The 24,214-nt window shown below is 36.2% G+C and overlaps 1 protein-coding gene and 1 long non-coding RNA gene across 2 annotated transcripts; one reads left to right on the top strand and one right to left on the bottom strand.

Moving 5' to 3' along the window:
* Positions 1–1,497: 1,497 nt before the first annotated feature.
* On the bottom strand, positions 1,498–12,822 carry LOC131218405 (bifunctional pinoresinol-lariciresinol reductase 2-like). The gene is made up of 4 exons (XM_058212993.1): positions 12,496–12,822; positions 7,253–7,496; positions 6,959–7,162; positions 1,498–1,711 (listed from the first exon to the last, which is right to left on the bottom strand). The coding sequence occupies exons 1-4, from the start codon at positions 12,820–12,822 to the stop codon at positions 1,551–1,553; spliced, it is 936 nt and encodes a 311-aa protein (XP_058068976.1). The 3' UTR covers positions 1,498–1,550.
* A 1,543-nt stretch (positions 12,823–14,365) lies between these two features.
* LOC131218404 (uncharacterized) lies at positions 14,366–15,730 on the top strand. Its single transcript, XR_009157710.1, has 4 exons — positions 14,366–14,755; positions 15,371–15,454; positions 15,541–15,605; positions 15,695–15,730. It is a non-coding gene; the product is annotated as an uncharacterized LOC131218404 (long non-coding RNA).
* The last annotated feature ends 8,484 nt before the right edge of the window (positions 15,731–24,214 follow it).

The raw sequence follows: 24,214 nt of genomic DNA, 5'->3' as shown, positions 1-24,214 counted from the left end.
TGAATTCCTAGATTGGATGATTGAATTCCTAGATTGGATAAGGAATTGATCTGTAAAATCAATTAATCTATTGTTAACTCTGGGTACAATAAATGCTTTTAATTCCCTATAATCAATTGTTTACATCTTCATGAGAGATCGATCTATCTCGATTCTTATATCTTATTGGATGTTTATGATTGGGTTATAATAACTTTATATTCCGATTAGAACGGATTGGAATTCGGTTCTAGTTGAGTTATTAACTTGAAGAGGACGAAATTGAGTTTAAGAATTTGTTAAGTTGGAATTCCTAGTCCTTAGTGTTTTTAATTTTTGCTAAACCTTTTTATTTCCCACTGGATTAAAAACTCAAAAAAAAATTTAATTCTAATTGTATTCTCAACCCAATTTCCTGTGGAACGATCTCGGTCTCATCGAGTTAAGAGTACTTGTAGCTCTGCATTTAGGATTGTCAACCCTTGGGTTCAATTAATATGTGACGTACAAACACCTGCATTCACAAGCAAAAAGGGTTCAAAATACTTGATAAACTCTTAAGAATAATAATGCCTCCTCGATGCAATCAAAAGACCTTAGAACTCATTTACTATGAATTATCTTTTTCTCATGCCTTACTCACTAAATGACTATCTGATGTCATTATCTCTAATGGTCATCCTATGACACCAACGACGACTATATGAGACATCTAATGCCTAACAGATTACGGGAAGGTAAAAACACCACTCCCAACCAATCAAACACTACTTACAACTAAACAAACACCATTATATTTAACAAACATAACTTTTCTCAAACAAACCCTTGGTGGGGCTTACCCATAAGTAGCATCTTAAACAAACCCCAAGTAGGGCTTAACCATAAGTAGCATCTCAAACAAACCCCTTATCTCCTTTATAAAGAAAGAGAGAGGTGTAGTGAGTGGAAGCATGATACGAGCAAAGAGATAAGAGAGAAAAGAGGATAGAGGGGATGAAGAGAGAGAGAGAGAGAGAGAGAGAGAGAGAGAGAGAGAGAGAGAGAGAGAGAGAGAGAGAGAGAGAGAGAGAGAGTAGCATGTTGATTGAAACCATGTTCACCAATGGTTGCCACCAAATCATGTAAGGGAATACACGTGTCTTCCCATTCCTATGGTTGACTTGAGAAATCCTTTGAATTGCATGTTTTGGCTCATTGATTTAGTCTTTATGTAATTTTATTATTCAATTTATAATAACTTAAAATGTAAAATGCCACAGTATTCACATCCACCCATCAAATGGCCCATAATTCACTTTTAATCAGATGTTTTTAATTGTGATATTTAGAAGTGTGCCTTTAGAAGAGCAAGAAGGTTTGAAAGATCGCACTTATGCACCCCATAAAAGAAGAAATTAAAAAAAAAAAAAAAAAACTTCATAAATAAGGATATTTATGCTATATATAAGTACATGAACCATGACTAATTTAAGAAGAAGAATGCTAAGAAAGGAAATCACAATTTTCTTATTTTCACCACGTTAAACTAATAACTGCGATTTAGTTTGATAATGTATCGAAACGTGTCCTTATACATATCGCTTCAAGTATTCTTCAACAGTTGTATATTTGACTTCTGGGTAGAGCTTTGAAGCTTCCTCGGCACTGCTCAACTCAAAATTTGCCAAGCATCCTTCGTAAAACAGGTGAATATTGTGAACAATGGCTACCTGCAACCCCAATGGCTTCCCTGCAACCAAATGCATGTGTCTTTTATTCTATTTGATCCACATTGATAGATAAACCAATAATGACAAATACTTGCTTTCCTACTTTTATGGAGTATATAAAATTACACAAGTTAGTTTATGAAGAGAAAAGTCCAAGCATCCATAAAGGAGGAAGAAAAAGACAAAGAAGAGTGTAGAGAAAAGTGAAAGAGAAAAAGGCTGATAGAAAAAAAAAAACCACTTTGTTCAAAAAGTAAGAGTGAGGGAGGAGCGTTTTTATATGTGTTTTTTACATTCTAGCCAGCCCTAATATAGAAGAGGGTTCCTTATTTTTCAATCCTACCAATAGCACAACTTTAGGAAGGAAATTTCCTAACTAACTACTTTGACTCAATGAATGCTTGTTAAATAACTAAGTATCCTAATTAAATTATGACTTGACATTGATTCTCAATTCTCTCCTCATTATTAAGTTCCATTTGTGTTTATCACTCCCAAACTTCTTTTAAAGAGATTATAACTTATCTATGCTTAGTGCTTTGGTGAAAATATCTGCTGCTTCGTCACTTGTAAAGATGTGAATAAACTTTACCTCTTTACTCATGACCTTCTTGAGAGTAAAGTGATAATAGACCTCAACGTGAACTATATGAGCATGAAACATTGGATTTTATGCTTGCATGATCAAATTAACACTATCATTCATAATTGAAAAGGGATATTCAACTTTTTATCCAAAATCTTTCATTAGTTGTGTTAATTACACACTTTTACATGTAACTAGCATTGCAATTCAATATTCAATTTCATTAGAAGACAACATAATAATTAGTTGGTTCTTTTTCCCTATGACATGCTTCAAGATCCAAGACTTATAAAAAAAAAAACTAATGTTGAATGATATGTAGATGTGTCCTTGGCCTACTCTGCATCAAAATGGTTTGCAAGCTTTAGTGATACACCATACTTGTAAAACATATGTTCATTAATGGTCATTTTTAAATATCTTAGGATACGCTTTAGTATTTGTATGTGGCTTACTCGATTCCTATATAAACTAATTGACTACTCCAACTAGATATGTCAAATCTAGGTGAGTAATGGTTAAGTATATCAACCTACTAACCATCTCTCGATAAGTATGCACGTTTGTGAGTAGCTCTCCTTCATTTTTTACAACTTATAATTTACTTCAAGTGATGTCGTAATCAATTCTAACCTAAGCAAATCAAGCTTTGCAAGCAAGTCCAAATAAATTTCCTTTCAAAAATAAAAAAATCATCTTTTATCTCTTATCATTTCAATACCCAAAAATTACTAAAGGTGTCGCAAATCCTTCATCTCAAACTTTTGAGATATAATTAAAAAAAAAAAACTTTTCACCTCTTCTAAAAAAACCTCCATGTAATTATCAAATCAACTATATATGACGTCTATAACCATTCCTTTGTAGAATGCTCTACAAAAGTGATGCATTAGTAGAAGAAGAAGTAAAATCACTTGAAGAAAAGAGTTCCCTAACCTTTGCAAGTTAAGTTACAGGTTCTTATTTTAGACCACAATGCACCTTCTTAAGCTTGTACAATCGTCTCAACATTAAAGGAAAATCAAATCCCTTAGTTCTTCCATATGTTTATCAATATTTCCATTTGAGAATGCATTCTTTACATCTATTTATTGAAAAATCCAACCATTTGCAACCGTCAAAGCTACTCTTGAGATTTTAGCCATATGATTATGTTTTATCATAATGTTTCCTATAGTTTTAAGAAAAACCTTTAGCCACCAACCATGTCTTGTAACATTTTACTTCACCTTCAGTCATTTGCTTTATTTTGTATATCTACTTGTAACTAATAGCTTTCTTTTCCTAAAGAAGCTCAATCAAGTCCCATGCAAAATTCTTTTTCAGTTCACCCATCAATCTTCTTTCATAGCTTGCTTTCATTGAAGATCATCAACCGCTTCTTGAATGGTTTTTGTCTTGTAAGAATCCACAACATGCGTTATGTAAGAATAGTGTATATTTGTGATATAATAATCAATAAATTTTTAACAGGAAACCTTTTACAAATGTGATGTTATTATTCTAAATCAGCACTTGATGAGGCCATAAGCACATTCTCCTTCGATTTTACCAACTAATATCTTCTTATCAACTTATATGATTGTGGAGTGAATGGTCATGTATCTAATTCTTCATTTGATAAAGTTTCTGAAGACCCTGCCTTATTATTTAAAGCGTGATATTATAGTAAATTCTCATCAAAAGTTACATCAAAACTCTCGTGGATACAATGATTTAACAAATCATAACACTAGTATGCTTTTCTTTTAGATGAATATCTAAAAAATATTTTATGATTTTCCAATTAAGTTTGTTATAATTTTTATTACCGCACTTCTTATAAGCTATGCATTCAAATACCTATAAATGCATCATTTGGATTCTCCTTATAGAGAATTTGATATGAGAATTTCATACTCGCTCATAATGACATATGAATGATAAAGTATATTTTAGTATATTTTAGTATCTATGGCTTCAGTCAAGTACACTTAAGGTATTTTTTATGTTCATCATAGCTCGATTGACCTTGACCATGTAATAATTCTTTCTCTTAGCAATTTTATTTTGCTGAGGCGTTCTTAGGTAAGTGTGTTAGTTTTTAATTCTATGTGCTTTTAGAAAAGCATTGAAGTTGTTATATAAATACTCTCTACTATTATCGGTTCATAGAATTTTTATTTTTAATTGAACTAATTTTTCAAAAATGCTTTAAGTTTTTTAAAGTATTTAAATACTTCGGATCTTTAACATAGAAAATATATCTTAGTTGAGATGTAAGTAGTACCTTAAGTGTGTATATGATTTCACTAAGCTTGGTCCCCCAAACATCACTATTATAGTGAATTCAAGTTGATAACAAGCTTTGGTGATGGACAATGTTAAATGATAACATGTTGCTTTTGCAAATTCATCTACCTCACACATGTGATTCTTATCATACTTTATCAACAATATTTTAATGATGAGTTTCTTTTATGATACATCTTTGATTCTCTAAAGGTTACAATGACCCAATCACATATGCTACGAAATTGGTTACCTTGAATGAGAATTTCGTAGAAGAAAATTTCATAGTAAGTGCAAATAATTGGCCTACTTTCCTTTTCACGAGTAATGATCTTGCCATCATCTTTTGATAGAATTTCACATCATTCATCACCAAATATGACTTGTAACCTTGATCTTTAAGTTGTCTTATGAATAAGAGATTCTTCTATAACTTTGACTTGTGCAATACATTAGACATATTTTCTATTTCCATTTGAATCTTATAGGCTGATGTTACCCTTATATCCAACTTTAAGGAGGGTGTTATTTCTAGGGATACCTCTTGATGCACTCGACACTAGCTTTTTATTAGTAAAGAGATCTTCTCTTGGTGTCATGTGATTCAAGCAAGCCATATCTATATACCACTTATCTACACCTGATTTTGAAGCTTGCATTGCTTAAATGGCTTCTTTGGTCTTCTCTTTATAATATCTTTATTTATATTTAATAATGTAGTTTCCTTTATCATATCTACATTGCTTTGTACAATGCTCATAATTTATACAATATAATACTTAACTAAATTTTGGCCTATACCTATTTGAGAATTGTTTTAATTGTTATTGGTGGTGGGTGATCGAGATTGTTGATGATGTTGGCATTATCAATAATTTTGGTTAAAATTTTGAGAATTTCTTTTCATGCCATAAGCTATTTTCATCCCACGGGTTGACCACATGTTTGTGAAAAGAAAGTATTATTGCTTCTCTATACCTTTTTAGAATCATTTTGATTCTCCAATATTCATCTCTCTAAAAGTGTCTCTTTTTGTAGTAACGTACTCATTGCCTCCTCCACAAGTAGCTTATTTTGTTGAATTAACAGTTTATAACATCAAACTACTTTCATAGACTATCTGAGATGATCACCAGTTGAGTGTTATTTTTCATCTAGATGCCAATTCCCTCCATTTCATCACATAAACCCTTCACTTTTGAGATAACTTTGTCATTGAGTCATTGCCTTGCTTGATCGTCTTCAATTTTACTTTTAGAAATGGCTTCCTCTGCTGCTCGTTTTCTCGTGTGCTATGGTTAAGTAATCCCATTCTTCTTTCACTGAATTCAATTCTCTAATATAAGAAAGCATAATTAATCTACAAGAGATTTAGATCACATATAGAACCTTCCCATTGTTCTTTCTCCAATTTAGAATTCTAACTTTATTTGACATCAGTTTAGGATTTCTTCCACCTATGATATCCTAAAATCTAGGCTTGTCCTATTAAATAGCTTCATAGCCACACTTTTAATTTTTATAATTTTTCATCATAAAAACTTCAATAATAATATCACTCAATTTTGATAAGATTGAGAACACCGATAGCAAATGAATACTTACAAAGGAGAACTAACACAAAGTGGAAGCGCAACAATTCAAAACATGATCAATTTAACTCATCTACGATACTCTAATACTATATACAAAATCCATAAACAATGCTATAGAGATGAGGGTCTTGACATCTATGGAAAAGGAAGAAGAACATAAAAGAAGAGAGCGTAAGAAGTAGTGAAAGAAGAAAGATGCAAAAGCAAAAACCACTTTATTTAAAAAGTAAGAGAAAGATGAGAGAGATTTCTACCTTAACTCAATCAAAGTTTAGTAACTTAAGTGTCCTAATTAAACAAAAATTTAGAAATGGTTATCAACATATTGGACTATAGCAGTGTTGCATTGTCGGCGTGTACAGACACAAGCATTGTCTGGTGCATATGAGTCATACTCGATCGTTTCCCATACCTGCATCTAAGTTAGACTATTGTAGGTGTTTGCCACCATTTTGTTAGATGGTGGAACCTCATTCACTATGCATATTGCATGCATGCAAGTCAATCCAAACCATCCGCATCCTATTCCCATTGTGGATCAATGATACCCACATCCTGATCAGGCAATCCTATCTATCTGATTTCCCCCGTGAATTCTGAATTCGTGCGGTTGCTTGTTGTCTATTCAATAGTCCATTTGATTGCCCACGAATAGGCTAGTTAAAATAATCTAACCGGCGTGGTTTTAGAATTTCTCCATCCACAACTGGCAGATGATCTGGACAATTTGGTTGATGGACATGTGCCCATATGCATGCGTCTGCATTCACATAAGTACATTCGTATAGATGCATACGTATAGATAGATGGAGTACCTTCCATGGTTTTTAACCAATCTTCGGCTGAAATGCATGCCTTGTGTAATTCATGGCCAATCAGTTTCTCCCATATCTGCACCACCTCCCTCTGCGACAATACGTTCGCTGGAGGCCTAACGAATATCGCTTTGTTTAGCGTACGTGGATCGTGGGCCGCCTTTACGACGTACGTTGCGATGTCCTTTTCATCATTCCACACCGCTACGAAAACATGCGAACAAGATCATTTTGATTATGAAAACCACCTTAGACCATCTTATCAGCACTTGAAATGACATGGGTCCACCTTACCTTTGACATTGCCATCTCCAAACAGTGTAACGTGTTTGCGTGGTGGGATCAGACCCTTTGCAATTTCACCTAGGCCCCCAAGAAAATATCCAGCATAACAATTTCCAGACACATAGGTATGTGGAATGCCAGCCTCCTCGATCGCACGTCTGACCCGACTTTTGTCTTTAAAAAGTTGGTTGCCAGGAGGTAGAGCGTCGGCCATCCGATCCGGGTCCATTCCAAACTCAGAAGGTAAGAACCTCTATGAACAATAACAGAAGGGATGAAAGAAGGCAAATGAATGCTTTATAGAACGTGAAAGCAATGAAACTACTCTGTATTAGGAATACATGCTATTTTGGTATGTGTGGCTGTTCAATAATTTGAACCATTTATATTTTCTTTAATACTATAAATAAGTTAATTAATGTCCCATAATCAAGCTTTATTGTAACCATTGATTTTTGTTTTCATTGTTCTAAATTCATCAACAAATAATTCATTTAGCATAATATTCTTACTGTAGTCTACATAGCAAAGAGTTCGCAACATGAACGGTTTTAATTACACTAAGAGCATGTGGACCCCTATGGTAGCTATAGACGCTTGATCCTAAGTAGGGACGGAGGCAAAAAGAACTCTTGAGGGCATTTGGATGACCTGGATTTATCAATTTCCAATTATTGAAATGGGTGTTGTAGTTGCTGGCAATTATAATTTCTTTATTTGGGTAACATTCAATAGTAGGAAATTGTGATTCCTAAGTATAGTTTATGTGTTTGGTTGGCTTATAAGTTGGGAAAACAAGTGTTGTATTGCTGTAGATCAGGTCATAGAAACTTTCATGGACAAGATAGACAGAGAAGACCTGATCAGAGGCGGAAGTGATCAGGACCGTCAGGACCTCACAACAATCATATCTCGCAAACTAGAATGAATTTTTTGATGTATCATATATGATTATGGGGTAGGAGAAGCTACTTTAGCCAACCAACCCTGCAATACCGAGTTACTCATTCTGAATTTGCGAGATTCCATCAGATCGACGATCACAAGTCATTTTTAATCGTGTTCTTACTATAAATAGTAAATTTTAATTTGATCATAACTTTTGATCCTTTAAGTTTTAGGATTTGCGCCGAACATGACAAGGGCTTAGAAAAATTAGGAAAATAATGTGGTCAGGCCAAATTGGACATTTACTATTTTTGGCCAAACACCATAAAGTCTAGAAAGAATCACGACCGTCTATAAATAGTAAGTTTACTATTTATAGTAAGTCACGTTTTTAGGGAGTTTGAGTATGAACCCTGTCCCAGCTTTGAGTTCACTATTTAAAGGATTGTACTTTTTTTTAAAAAAAATATCATCAATTAATTTATTTCGAATTATTAGAAATTTTTTTTTTTTTTTTTTCATCCCTTGTGGATCTGAGGAATCTCTATGAGGAGTCCAGAGAAATTGTGGATTAAGAGTAGTTATTCCTGAGGAAGATGTGATCGACCTCATTACATCTTTCCTTGTGTCATGTGTAGTGTTTATTTATATCAAACGCATCTAAATTAAATGAACAAGTCTAACCCACTCTATCGTATATTCAATATAACCCTCAAAAATAAATTGTATATCATGCAATCAAATTTGATGAGTGGAATGGATATTGCCCACTTGAGCAAAATTTGGATATGAATAATCCACAATTGCTAAGGGAAATGAACAACCCATATGGATCATACTACCTTTGATTATTGATCTAAGCCATCCATCTTGTGGTTCTCGTCCATGATATGCCATCTTGTAAAAAATTCACTTTTCTTGGAACATCCCGAGGGTGCACTCAATGGTTAGTCACTGGACTCGGACAGATCCGATACTTGATTTATTTGACCCGATCCGAGTCTGACTCGGTGAAGGAAATTGAGTCGGATCGGGTTGGACACTATTCGGATCATTTCATATGGTGTGGTCCACTTTAATCTTCAATGTATCATAATTTTTTGTTCAACGCCTAAATTGATATGTCAAAATGGATGAACGGCTTAGATAACATATATACATCAAGGTGGGCCCCACATGACTATAAAAAATTTGTATAAATGCATGCTGCATGTGTTGTCCCATCGGGCAGGCAGCCTCAACTCTCAAGGCTACTGACGTAACGTCACCAAGTTCTGTGGGCCCCACTATGCTGTATGTGTTACATCCACACCGTCGATCAATTTTGAGATATCATTTTAGGGCATGAGCCAAATAATGATGTAGATAAAAATCTGTAGTAGACCACATCACAGAAAAAAGTGGGGAGAATGATTTCCACCGTTGAAACTATTCTAAGGCCCACCGTAATGTTTATTTGAAATCCAACCTATTCAAAAGTTGAAAAATAAAGAAATAAGGGAAAACACAAATACCACGTTAATCTAAAACTTTTGTAGCCTTTAAAAGTTTTTAATGGTGGGCATCACTGTCCAGAAAACTTTCTATATTGGGGTCCGCTGGAGCTTTGGATTTCATTCATTCTTTGGATATTGCCCTGAAATGATCTCTCTAAATGGATGGAAGGTTGGATACATAACATACATCATGGTGGGGCCTAAGTAACTTGGTTAAGTCACTTTAATACATAATCTCACAACCTACCGTATTGACGTGTAAAGCAAGTAAACAGCTGTTGCCCGCTGTTGACGTGCCGTGCAAGTAACCCATTCTCATATCTGAGTGAACTCTGTTGGGGCCCACCATGAATGCATGTGGTGTATCCATGCCGTCCATTTGTTTTCTCAGATTATTTTAGCTGTTGAACCCAAAATTGATGAATATTCAAAGCTCAAGTGGACCACACCATAAGAAAAAGTAAAAATATTGTTTTTTACTCCGGATCTGGCCGGATCGGAACGGTCCGGATCTATTCGGATCGGGTTTTCGGATCGGAACGGTCCGGATTAACCACTATCCGATCTCGATCCGAAAACTAGTCGGATCTAAATGATCTTACCCGATCCTACCCGATCCAGGCCGTCGGTTCTGTTCGGAACGGGTCGGATCGGGTCGGATCTACCGGATCGGGTCAAAAATGCCCACCTCTAATCCCGAGGGTGCACTCAATGGTTAGTGAAATGGGGACCCATATGAGGTGTACCAGTACATAAGATTTGATCATTAATCTAAACCATCCATCATATGGTCCTACCATTGTTTACTCATTGATCAATCACTTGTGTTGGATGATCTTAATGCTCATTTATTAGCTAGAGAAATGGATAGTCCATATTGATCATATTGCCAAAGGTCTAATCATTGAACTATACCATCCATCACGTGGGTTCACCCTTGATTGTCCATCCCTCTTAAAAATGAGTTACATTTGATGCTTGTAAACATTAATACAACACCTAGGGAAATGGATGGTCCATATTAAACATTAAGTCCAATAATTGATCTAGACCATATATCATATGGGTTCCACCCTCAATTATCCATAACTATTTGAAAAATCACTTTCCTTGAATGATCCTAATCTTCTAATCAATGTATAGGAAAATTGATGGTCCATATTAACCATGCTACAAATGTTATAATTATTAATATATGACATCCATTATGTCAAACCCATCCTTAATTGCTTATCTCCAAAATCACATTGGATGATCTCCCCTAATCAATACCTTGGAAAATGGACTGTCCATATTGATCATATTCAAATTGCGCTACCATTGCTGGACATTCATGACGTTGGTCCCACCTTTGATTGCCCATCTCTTAAGAAATCAGGCGCCGCCCGGATCCACCCAGGTGGGTGGGATCCCTGACAGTGAGCCCACTGTGATGTATGTGCCTTATATCTTAGCCATCCATCTGTTTTGAAAAATCATTCTAGAGCATAATCCCAAAGATGAAGCAGATCTAAATATCAGGTGGACCATAAGACAGGAAACAGTGGTAATCAACCGTTAAAAACTTCTCATGGGCCACAAAAGCTTTTGATCAAGCTGATATTTGTGTGGTCACTTCATCCAGGTCTTTGTGACCTTATCAACAGGTTGGATGAAAAATAAACATTTCGGTAGCCCCCATGAAGTTTTAATGATGGAGATTCAATCACGACTGTTTACTGTGGTATGGTCCACCTTAGATTTGGATCTGCTTGATTTTCAGGACCATACCCTAAAATGACCTGTCAAAAATGATGAACAGTGTGGATGTAAGGCACATATGCATCAAAATGAGTCCCACAGTTAGGGATCCACCCAAACCGCGCCCAAGAAATCACTTTTTAATGGGTGATCTTAGCCTTCCAGTCAATGGCAAGGGAGATTGCAGGTCCATATATACTGAACTACAGATGGTGCCTGTTTGGATTTAGACCTTACATCCCATGGGTTCCATACTTTAATTGCCTATTATTTTTGGAAATCCAAGTACCCATCTTTTGGGTATTGCAATGGTCCAGTGGCCATTAAATCGCTGGGATTTTTTAATCCCTACCATCCTCCAAACGTCAGAATTATGATAGTAGGAATACTCGGACATTTGAATTCCTAATCGAAATGGCCACATGGGAATATAGAATCCTCTACCCAAGGTAAACTTGTAAATGGACCTGGTTGGCTAGGCCAAAGCACGTCCGAATACAACCCATTAGCAAAGGACCATAGTCCAGACTCAGTCCAGCCCATGAGGGCTAGCCATGAGCAGAACTCCTGATCCAGATGCTTAAAACACCAGAGTTAAATAAGTTTGGCACAGTCGGCTGGATCGAAGCCATGGGCCTTGAGGCTCATCCCAAAACTGACATATTGGAAGGGACTGATTGTCAATTAAGTCGATGGGACCGACATGTCCCGGTGCGACACATTTCCCTCTCATCAGGTGGGTTATTTCTTATGAACTGATGATGGGTGGGTCACTCTTATTTGTGGGACGCAACATTTGCAGTGACCCAATTGGATGATGACCCAGAAACCATACATGCAAATCGAAACATCCACTGTTCATGTCTGTTGGGTCTACCTTTGTGATTTTATTCAATCCAATCGTTCATCATCTCGTCCTTCATTGGATGAAGGGACAATCCTAAATTCAGGCGGTCTACACTATATGAACTTAGAGGCTTTGGGTATTAGATTACATTTTTCCCATTGGTGTGGCCCACCTGAGATTTATGTCTCTTAAAGATCAGTTGGGGTGTGGTAGAGGATTAATTCTGGTCCATTTTCAATAAGTGCAGAACTGTGAAAAATAGGCCAGCTATGGTCACTCACCTTGATATGGCCCATTTCTTTGAGGATGTCTACGAGCTTCAGCTGCTCCAAAATGGCATCTTGGATATGGTTTCCTGCAACGGCCGAGATGACCACATCCACATCCCTAACAGCTCGCACAAGGCTATCACGGTCATCGAATGAGCCGGACACAAGGTGTGCACCCTCTTGTTTCAAATCCAGGAGCAGCTCCACCTTTTCCATGTCATTAATGTTCTCGTCTCGAAATAGCACATATGTGGGATGGCCCAGTGCAAGGCTCGCTCGAACCATCCTTCGACCCATGTGGCCAGTGCCACCCACGATCAGTACACGGCTGCTGCTCATCTCTCTCTCTCTCTCTCTCTCTCTCTCTCTCTCTCTCTCTCTCTCTCTCTGACTTTGGTGATTTTATCTACTGTCCTCTCGCTATTTATAGTGTAAACCACCCAACAACCACGGATTTTATATTCAGGTTGTAATAATCTAATTGAGTAGGGTGTTGGAGAAAACGAAAGAAAAACTTCCAAATTTTATAATGTATTAGCTTTATGGGATTTTATATTCGGGGTGTAACAATCTAAGTAGGGTGTCGGAAAAAACAAAAGAGAGACTTCCAAATTTTAGAATGTATTAGGTTCATGGGAATTTTTATTCAGGGTGTAACAATCGAAGTAGAGTATTAGAGAAAACAAAAGAGAAGAACTTACAAGAATTAGAATCTATTCGTAGCTTACGATAATATGTATTGGACTGTTTGGTATGGAAGAAGTCAGGATACAACCTCCTTGAATGTGCACCTCCTATTACCATGAGAGTAGATAACACAAAACATTGTACTTGATAATGTTGTCAAATTTGTTATCGTATTGCTAACCATAACAAGGGATAGACTCTACTGAATCACAAATGGTAGCCTAAAACTGTAGGATTATTTTTATCAAAAGCTCTCCTTTTCCAAACCCTAACCCTCTTCTTCTCCAAACCCTAACCCTCCTCTTCTCCAAACTTTCGCAGTCGCTTGCCGCACCACCATCACAAGCAGAGTCCCATGTCTGTTCTACTTTCTACTCCAAACCCTAACCCATCAACCGATATGGATTCTTGATGTAAATCTCACTATTCCAAGCTCTCTGGTTCGATTTCAGCTGAATCGAGCTCCAGTGGTTGAGCGAAAGCTCTGTCGTTCGATTACGAGAAGAGTTAGAGGGAATTTTGGGAGAAATCTGCAGATTTTGAGTTCCTTTTGCATTGGTTTTGGCCGAAATGGAGAATCCAGAGGTTTGAAATTGGGATTTGTGAGAGAAACTTAGAGATTCAAGGAGTTTCTGTGTAGCGAAGCTCTCAGTGGCTTTAATGGCGGACCTGCAGCATCCTTATGTAGTTCTTTGAAGGAAATGCGTGCAGATTTCAGATCTCTCGTTGCTTCTTTTAAAGGTATGTTCCTCTGTGTGGTGAAGCTCAATCTCTCTCCTGAGATCGAATATCTTCAATGTTGAAACCCTAATTAGGATTTTACAATGGTGAATTCCTAATTAGGGATTTACAATGTGAAACCCTAATTAGGGATTTGCTATGTTGAATCCCTAATTAACTTGTATTTTGTGGCCACATGTTTTGGGGATATGGAGGTCATGGAGCCAATATCCCAGTTTTTGGGCTATCCCCTGTCCAGATGGAAACTCATATCGGTTCTGATAAATCTGAAGTTTGTATAGAAGCTGGGAAGTCTAGAAATATTTGAGCTCTAAGCTGATGTAGCTACTTATCAGAAATAATTTCTAAGATGGCATTCATCATTATAATTGTTTTTTTTTTTTTTAAATAAAATAAAATAAGAATCTGAATTCTTAAAGCTCTGCACTGATTGGTGGGCCTGCGTTTCACTCTTCAATGCATCCAAACGGGCACTTAGAAATCCAATAGGATTCCTATCCAAAAGGCTCTTGATTATCTCTTTGAATTTTCTCTTGGTTTTAATGTGCCCTAGGACCTTGGTCAGCATAGCTTCCTCGTAAATATGATTATGATTCACAGATGCCATTTCTATAGTTTGCATAACCACTTATCCTTTGCCCTTTCTTTATTTTGGAGTATCTACTCAAAGTGGCCACTGATGAGATGCTAATGTCAAGCAGCCTATGAGCTTTCAAAGAAAGAAGGCAAAGTGGGGACACCTGAACGACCACTTTCTGACCTTGGACTTTTGAGCTACAGAGGGTATTGGACAAGGGTTCTTCTAGACATCCTGAAGAAATACAAAAGCAACATCTCCATCAAGGTAGGCATGGTTCAAACCTAAGACATCTCATAAGATGTATTAACAGCATCATCTTCTTGAAAATGTGTTAACTATTTGAATTAACTGCATAAATTGCTATTAATCATCAAAGGGAACTCTAGTAATGTTATCAAATGGGCTTAGAGATGGGTCCTTCCACTGGAAGCTTGCTGATACTCTAGAAGAGGCTGCAGACATTTGCTCCTATTTTTGGTACATTTTCATTATCTTTAGTACTTGCACTTGCCAAAGGGAAACCTGAATCTGTCATACACACTCCTGTCAGGTATCTTCTCTTTTTAAGTTGCCCTGTTACAGTGCAATATAGTTTGTCATCTGCCTTCTTTCTATTGGCTGTGTAGTTAGTTCTGCTCATGTGTTGGGGGAGAATTCGGAAATGGGCTATTTTTTATGGGATTAAGATTAGATTTTTATGCTTCTGGATTTCTTTATGGCAGAAACTGTTCAGAATAAACAGTTTATTGTTTCTGCTTGTGTGGAATAGCTTTGAGCATGACCTCTTTGCGAATGGTAATTCTTTATTAATTCGAGCGTGTCACACCTCTTTTACGTTCTTCCTCATTTTTTTTTTTTCATCCGTTTTGCTCTGATTAGGGGTGATATGCCCCTGGCTCTGTGGGCCGCTGAAGTCGGAAACAGTTGGAGGACTACCTTTGACATTGCTGATGACTGGCATAGGTTAAAATCTCTTGAAATCCTTCATTGAATTGATTTTCACTTAAGGATAAGAAGCATGTGATTGATTAATGTCTTTGATTTTATAGCATGATCGCGAGAGCTGATGCAAATGAAGTGTATGCCTATCTTGCTAGGCCTGGTGGCTGGAATGGTTAGAATCCCCCACAATTGAGGAATTCATGATTTCTACTTATTTGGTGCTTAGACGTCAACTTACATTTCTTGTTTATGTTTGATCAGATCCAGACATGCTGGAAATAGTAAATGGAGGGATGACTAACGATGAGTGCCTGAAGCTAATACACCTTCATATTACACAGATTTTCCAATGGTCAGAATTTTGTCAGCTGTAGCTGTCCAAGCAACGTCTTCAATTTCAGGAGGTATGAAATTTCCCAGGGCAAAATCATCGTCGCTAACACATTGGTGGAAGAAGGATTTTAATGAGTAAGTATCCATTGGAAGCCACCCACTGCAGCAAATAACTTCCAAAGAAACAAATGTGAGATTCATGATCATGCGTTCCAGATCTGAGCACCAAAAAATCACTGGTAACCTTAAAGAGATTTCACCGCAGGAAGTAAAAAATAGATATTTCATAAACTGTTTTACTGACAAAGATGTTAGACTACGTTGAAGTTTTGTGACTTTATTTATTTTTTATTTTTTTGTAATTTCTAGAGAGGCCAATGAAGTAGCAAATTCATTGGTCATGTGGTTATGTCTGGTTGACAGTTAGCAGTGTGGATCATCATCCGTTTTGTAGCTTTATATATATATATATATATATATATATATATATATATCTATATATATATATATATATATATATATATTTTTCCTTTATTCTTATCAGTACAATCAATTAATTATCATTTCTGATAGATGCTAGTTTTATTAAAATGGAAATAATACAAATCCCGTAATAATGAGGGCAGAAATGCCCAAGACTGTCTAGGCACTTCTTTAATCAACATAACATGAAAGTATTCTCCTACCAGCTCGTTTGTAGACAGTGTAGGCATTTATATTTCAATGACTATTTATTTTCATTACAGTTTTTTGAGATGCCTAGGCATGAAGCTTTCAAAGCCCTTGAAATCTACAAACGAGCTGGCCAGCAGCTAATATTGCCGCCGTCACTATATTTATACAAGTTACTTTGACTAATTCACAACTGCTTTGTTTGAATCAATTAGTACATTTGGAGATCCCATAAGCGCACAATAATATAATGTGGTGAAAATTTTCTGACCTTACATCATTTATCATATTCAAACATATCACCATCTACCAATACCATTGGCATAGCTTTCTGTTGAGCCGCTGAGAAATTCTTTGATAAGCTTGTGTTGGTAAGTGGCTTCTTCGATAAGCTTGTGTTGGTAAGTGGCTTAACACGTACGTTCTACAAATTAGATCATGGGGACATCGTGAAATAACATGTGAATGTCCAACATACCTTCTGGAATAGCCAGCACACCCTGTGGGAGTATTTTGAGGCCCTGCTTGCCCCATGTTATCTATTGTGCATGCTTTTCTGCCCAAAATGTTTCCTGCATCTCCTATGAAACCTATGTAAAAAAGAAAAGAAAAAAAAAGTGCTGTTTATCTGTGTTTTTGTTTTTAAAATGAAATTTATGGATGTTCAAGTTTGTTTGTTGCGACTTTCTTAGAAAAAGTGACATTTTACACCCTCTTCTCTGATGTCACTCAAAGAATCTTCCTTGAAAGATTTGAAGGTCAAGCAGTTGCTGCTGTAGTTATAACAGAAGCCATTATGTTGGATATTGTGGTTTCCTTGTAGGGATTGTCACATGTCGGTTGTTGGTTCTACAGAAGATTATGTTGGATCTCTGTTTCTTGGAAGAACTGGTTTATGCTTGGTGGTATCATGGTATGTGAGCTTCTCAATTGTTGTGTTTAGTGTCTTAGATGTACTCTCTCTGATGATGTGTTGTCAGCACGTGTGCAGGCTTTGTGGGAGCCTTTTCTGTTGCTAGTCAAGGAGTAGCTCATGGTGTTTGTCTGATGCTTGCTGCAGGTTCTGGTATGCTGGTAGTAGGTCCCTGCTTTACAGAAGAGAGGTTGACTGTTTGAATTCCATCCTGCTCAACAATTTTCATTGTATGTTCCTAGAACAGAAAAACATGTAATTCAGTAAACTAGTCTCTCAAGCTAACAGTTTCTGTATGTTTGGCTATAGCAATCTTCCTTGGTTATGGTTTCTCGAAGCCATCAATCCTGTGGCGATAGTGAAGAATGTAGCTCAAGTGACATGATATTCTGACCAAAATCGAAATAAAGTAGAGGAAAATCGTACAGAACACCGTCACAGCCCCCATCCCATCTATCTTGCTGCTCTTTTTTTCTTTTGATTTTTTAATCTCTAATGGCCACGGATGTACTACAGAGTATAACCGTAGCCATAGCATTTTAGCTACGGATTTTATTCGTAGCCTTTTCCCGTTTTGCCAATGCAGGGCAAAAGTAATGATATAGTGGCGTCCCGCAAAACCGCCGGTAAAACCTTTATTTACCGTTTTGCCAATGCAGGGCAAAAGTAATGATATAGTTGTTTGACCGGGTCTTTGCCGGCGGTTTTGACCGCTGGGAAAGGACAATTTTCTTGTAGTGATCGCTAACCATAACAAGGGATAGACCGTACTGAATCACAAATGGTAGCCTAAAACTGTAGGATTTTTTTTTTTAAAAAAATGATTCTTTTAAAAAATTTGAAAAAAAAAAGAAGAAGATATATTTAAAACCCATCAATCATCCATTTTCCATTAATATGCACAATGTAATACCACCATATCATGATAGCTATAGAAGATTCTTACCTTTTTATTTTTTGTCGTTAAAGAAATTTACTTTAAAACTTACAAGAATCCTCTATTAATTTATGCTCCTTTACCTTTCCTAAGCAATATAATCATGTTGCAAAAGCAACATTTGATTATGTAGACTGGCAAAAAAAGATGATTTGATTTTTAATCATCACTACCATAGTACATATTGGTTAACACGATTGCAGCTATCTATGCAAAAAATTCACGATAAGTCATGCATATAATATTAAAAAATGGTTACACTACAATTGCTACACAATGGTAAAGCTAGTAACCGTTAGGCAATATGAGACGATAATGCCCAATTTGACAAAAAAAAAAAGAAAAAAGCCTCATAGCTAGTTAATACAGCCAACTTATTTTTCCTTTAAAAAAATTCAACCATTACAAGACCATAACAACTATTGTGAGAGGTATAACAATCGTTACAAGGTTGTAATGACTATTATGAGAGTGTAACGACCATTATGGTCCTCATAATGGGTATAAAGCTGACTACTGTTATAGCCATTGTTACGGTTATTGGTTTTGACCAATCGAGAAGCAAGAAATCTTAAGAAAATGCAAATGATTTAGCATTAAAGAGAATATTTGTCATGTAATCCCTTATAGAGAACGTAAGAAAGTAATTGACTTTCTAAACAATTCTTAAAGTTCACACTAATTTAGAAACATAAGATGAAAGCCAAGAAAGCTTAAAATAGAAAACAACACGAATGCTTTGAATTGTAAATCGATATTTGAATTATAAATCTTAGGATTCAAATTATAAAATCATAAGATTAATGTAAAAAAGAATTTAAGATGGGAATTCAAGTCATTTTGCTCAATATTTAACTCAAATTATAAATTATAAATCATAAATGATAGGATTTTGACAACACCGGATACAAGGAATCTAAGTTATGTATATGGAAATTGTAATTATCATTTCTATTTTTGTAGTGAAAGTGTATTTGGAAATTTAGGAGCCTTGTTTGAATACAGAAAAAAAATTCCTAGCATTATTGGACAATGATCACCTTGTAGCTTGGGCTAGGAAACTACGATGATGGATAAGGCTAATGATTGTTTTGTAATATTTCATAATTTCCGTCCCTCCAAACATCAATTGCTATCAAATCATGGAAATGCAATTTTTTTCCCTTAGATTCCTCGTAACTAGTTAGATAAACTAGCAAGTTTTGGCGTGACTTGTTCAAAATCTCCAACTATTTAGAGCGATCAGTGGGAATCAAAACATATGGAAATGTGAAATTTCAAAAGCTTATTTCATCATGGGTCTTAAGATTTCTGCTCCATGCCAATTGTGAATGCTTATTTGTCAAGATATACGTGAGGCCCACATTTTACATGATCTAGACCAATAAGCAGTGAAGCCCTTTTGTTGGTACTTGGAATTGTCCAACCCTATTTAATTGGATTTGAATCTTAGATTTTGGGTCCAATTAATAACTAGATCACGTATGAATCCATGGATTCAGATCCATAACTAGAGATGAGGGATGAGTTTCATCCTTTATTTAGGTGGTCTCAAGTCCAACCGATTGGACTATAATTTAATATTCAAATAGTGTATAACTTCCAATGTATCATCTTTTCAATAGGTTGGGCCCACTAGCATGATCACTATGTGCAAAAACAAGCCTTGTTATGGGGAAAATTGAACTGACCTACTACATGGGACATATATACATCATGAGGAGGGAGCAGAGTAATGCTGGCGAGGAATCATCTGGACAAGCTCCTCGAATCACCAACGCATCGACCACCTGGATGAGCCAAGTTGAGCTTAAGGGGAAACCCTAGATGTTAGCTCCAAAAAGGGACTCACTTATCGAGCTGAACTGCTCGGATTCAAAGCTCGGTGACAAAACTTATCAGTCAAGATGATCAGACCAGTCTCACCTTGGACAAGGGGTATCTGGAAAAGTCCCCCATCGTGCCAAGCAGGGATAGACCCGACAAGATCCTAGCTAAGATCATGTCGATCGAGACGGGATGAGAGATATTCTCGGAAGCTTATCCCCACTCAAATTCGAACCCTTCAGCGTATATGACAGATCCTACTGAGATACTCAAATCGCCCAAGCATCCTATAAATACATCCCCTGCCTTGGGAGAAAGGTACGCATAAAAATTTTCGACTCAGATCCTATTCCCATGATAAACCTACCCTAAACTTAGGCATTGGAGGGTCCCCGACCAACACAAACGCCTCTGTGGTCCTTTACCTCTTTACTAGTGTAGGTATTTGAGTGCCTATAGGTGTAGCCTCAAGCTCATATACGTTTAGATAATAACAAGCCCAATAAGATCATCAGGTAGGATAGAAATAATATCTATCAATTGATAAATAACAAAATACAATTGTGGTCCATTCAATAAGTGTATGTGGCTAATTTTTGTTATAGGAAATCCTTGTTGAAATTTTTGGTTTTAAAAAAATAAAAGTTTGAAAATTTTCATTTTTCCTAGAAAACATTTTTTTTTTTTTTTGAAAAATCAAAGAAAAAGTGTGTTTTCTTTAGTCCCACATCGGATAGTGGGAGAAAAGTTATTGTTTATAAGTGTTTGAGTGGGGAGTATTCTTACTTGGAGAATTTGAGGATGATATGCTCGGTTTGTGTGTTCCAGTAGCACTGGAACACACGCACGCACGCACGCTCATTGGCGCTCGGGCTCGGGCGTGGGCGTGGGTGTGGGTAATGGAGTTGTAGTAGCACACTTTACACTTTGCACGTGTGCATGGTGTCGCAGAGTAGTCTATCCCTCGCGACCTTACACAAACCATCACGAGAAGAGAAGTGTGAAATAGTCTAGATTTTATAGGCTACTAGAAATGGTTGGATCAATGGATTCAAAACCATCAACCATTTTTTAGAACGGCTAGTAGCCTTAATAGCCAAAACGGTCCAATAATGGACGCGCCTTGATGATTCAACGGTCAAATAGTTGATCCAATGATCTGAAACGTTCAAAAATTAGTGCTAACGGTCATAAACGTTATACAAACGTTCAGAACCATTGACGACCACATGGCAATGGTCCACACTTCAGATGTTATATAAATTGCACCATCAATGTCAAGAATCATGAAAGTCCAACAAATTCAATCAGAATCTGATATGATCTCTCTAAACATTTTTATTTTTAAGAAATTTCTAAGTAAAGAGTTACTGAGTTCGACTACTCAACAAATATGCCAGATTTATGAACTACATTAACCGAGTCCTTAAGTAGATCCCTTCATAATTGCTATACGTAGGATCTTAACAAGAAGGCTTGTCAAATCCTGGAAGCAATTCGCCTGTAACACATTAGCAATCTCAATTTCAATCGAGATGGGGGTGAATCAAGCTTTAAGGACAACATATTATATACGTGATTCAGCTTGGTGTTAATTTTTATTGTTTTTTATTTTCAGTTTTTGAATATAATTTCTCCAACATTCTTAAAGCTTTATTATGAATACCGAAACTATTGCATCAATCAAACTAAAGAACCATGTTCTGATCAGACTTGACCAATTCGACGGTACAAACATCACCAAATGGCAAGACAAGTTAAAGTTCTTCTCACTATCTTGAAGATATTCTTCATTCTGGACCCCAATCTTCAGTCTACTAGAAGAAACCGACAACAACACTCCAGAACAGATCGCTACCAGAATTAAACGATAAGAAGGTGGACTACTGTGTCGCGGTCATATTCTCAACGCTCTTTCTGATCGTCGGTACAACCTATAAATAGGAACAACTTCAGCAAAAGGAATTTGGAATGCACTGGAATACAAGTATAAGACCAAAGAAGAAGGAAAACATAAATTTCTAATCGTCAGGTACTTCGATTTCACGATGGTAGATAATAAGTTTCTACTGGCCCAGATTCATGAATTATAGTTGATCGTAAATAAAATAAAGGCACTAAAAATTAACCTTACTTGAATCTTTTCAAGTTGAAGCTATTATAGCTAAACTGCCTCCAAGCCGGAAAGATTATAGGAAGAATCTACTGCATAAATTAGAAAAGTTCATCCTGGAACAAATCCAAAAGCATCTTCGTATTGAGGAAGAATCTTGCAACCGAGATAAAATGGATGACGCCAATGGTGCATCCTCATCTAAGGTGAATGCAGCAGAAAAACCATCACATAATAATAACTCTGAGAAGAATGAATCCCCAAAGCCCAATAAAAGAAGAAAAAACGGTAAACCCAAAGGTCCTTGCTATATCTGTGGCAAGACCAGGCATTTTACTTGAGTTTGTAGGCACCGTAAAAGGCCTAAGAAAGAGGCTAATGCCATAGACGATGATATCTTAGCAATGGTCATGAAAGTGAACATAGTTCAAGAAAAAGTCATCGATTGGTGGTATGATACAGGTGTCAGTCCATGTATATAATGGCAGATCTACCTTCAAAACCTATAAAGGCATGACCAATGATCAAGAGGTTCAAATGAGAAATAAAGGTCGATCGAAGGTTGTCGGAAAATAAACTGTAAAGCTAATATTTACCTCTGGAAAGAAAGTAATCCTGATCAACATGTTGTACATCCCTTAAGGAATCTTTTGAGGAAACTTGGTATAAGGGTTGTGTATGAATCCGGCAAGTTGATCTTATCCAATAATGAAAACTTTTTAAAAAACGAATATGCTTGTGATGGGATGATTAAGTTTTCACTGAATGAAATGATTTCTTTTGCTTATATGGTTGAGTTTATAACCTTGTGGCATGATAGGTTAGCATCATTCCCTAGTGTTGAGTGATCATCTTAGATGTTAGACCTAATACATACTGATATATGTGAGCTAAATAAAATTCTTATCTAAGGAGGCAAGAGGTGCTTCAAAATGTTTATATATGATTGTTCAAGATATGCGTATGTATACCTGCTAAAATCTAAAGATGAAGTATTTAATGCATTTAAGGTCTAAATACGACATAAAAAATCAATTAGTTAAAAAGATTAAAATCCTCCGTAGTGACAAAGGAGGTGAATACTTTTCTAATAAATTTTCTAGCTATTGTGAATAGTACGACATAGTACACCAGTGCACAATACCCTACACACAGAAAATAGTGTGGCTGAGAAAAAAATAGGACTTTAGTTGAAATGGTCAACTCAATTCTAATACAAGTAAAGTTGTCATTAAGCCAATGGAGAGAAGCACTAGTAGCAGCGTGCCACGTCTTGAATAAAATCTCATCTAAGAAAACCAAAACTTCTTTATATGAAATATGGAAATGAAGAAAACCAAACATATGATATCTTAGAGTGTGGGGGTGTCTCACGTATTGTAGAACTCATGAGCCTAAAAGAACCAATTTAAGACCAAGATCTATAAAGTTCGTGTTTGTAAGATATGCATAAAATAGTAAGGCCTATAGACTTTTGCACTTAGAATCCAACGTGATTATAAAATATAAAGATATAGAGTTATTTGAGAACTCGCTATCAATGGAGAAAAATGATACTGAGATTCAATCTCTTAATATGACTATAGAGGAAACTCAATAAGAAGTTAAAATTCCCATCGAACCTCATAAGAGCCAAAGAACAAGAGTAGAGAAGATTCTTGATCCTGATCAAATAAACTCTTAGAGTCTCTCACTTCATATAGTAGAGGGTGATAGAGAGAAGGTCATTAAGAAAATACATATGGTTTTGACTGTAGAAAATGAACTTAAAACCTTTTGTTAAGTTATGACTTCAAGAGACTTTGCATTTTGAAAAAAAATTGTCATTAATGATGTAATGGACTCGATTGTGTTAAACCAAACATGAGAATTGGTAGACCTACCTCTAGGTTCTAAACCTATAGGGTGCAAGTGGGTGTTTAAGAAGAAATACCACACTGATGGTACAATATAAACCTTTAAGGCTAGGTTAATAGCCAATGAATT

This window comes from Magnolia sinica, chromosome 11, assembly GCF_029962835.1.
Source record: "Magnolia sinica isolate HGM2019 chromosome 11, MsV1, whole genome shotgun sequence".
In the NCBI taxonomy this organism is placed as follows: domain Eukaryota; kingdom Viridiplantae; phylum Streptophyta; class Magnoliopsida; order Magnoliales; family Magnoliaceae; genus Magnolia; species Magnolia sinica.
The sequence above is the reverse complement of the archived record's forward strand: the minus strand, read 5'-3'. Positions and strand labels throughout refer to the sequence as shown.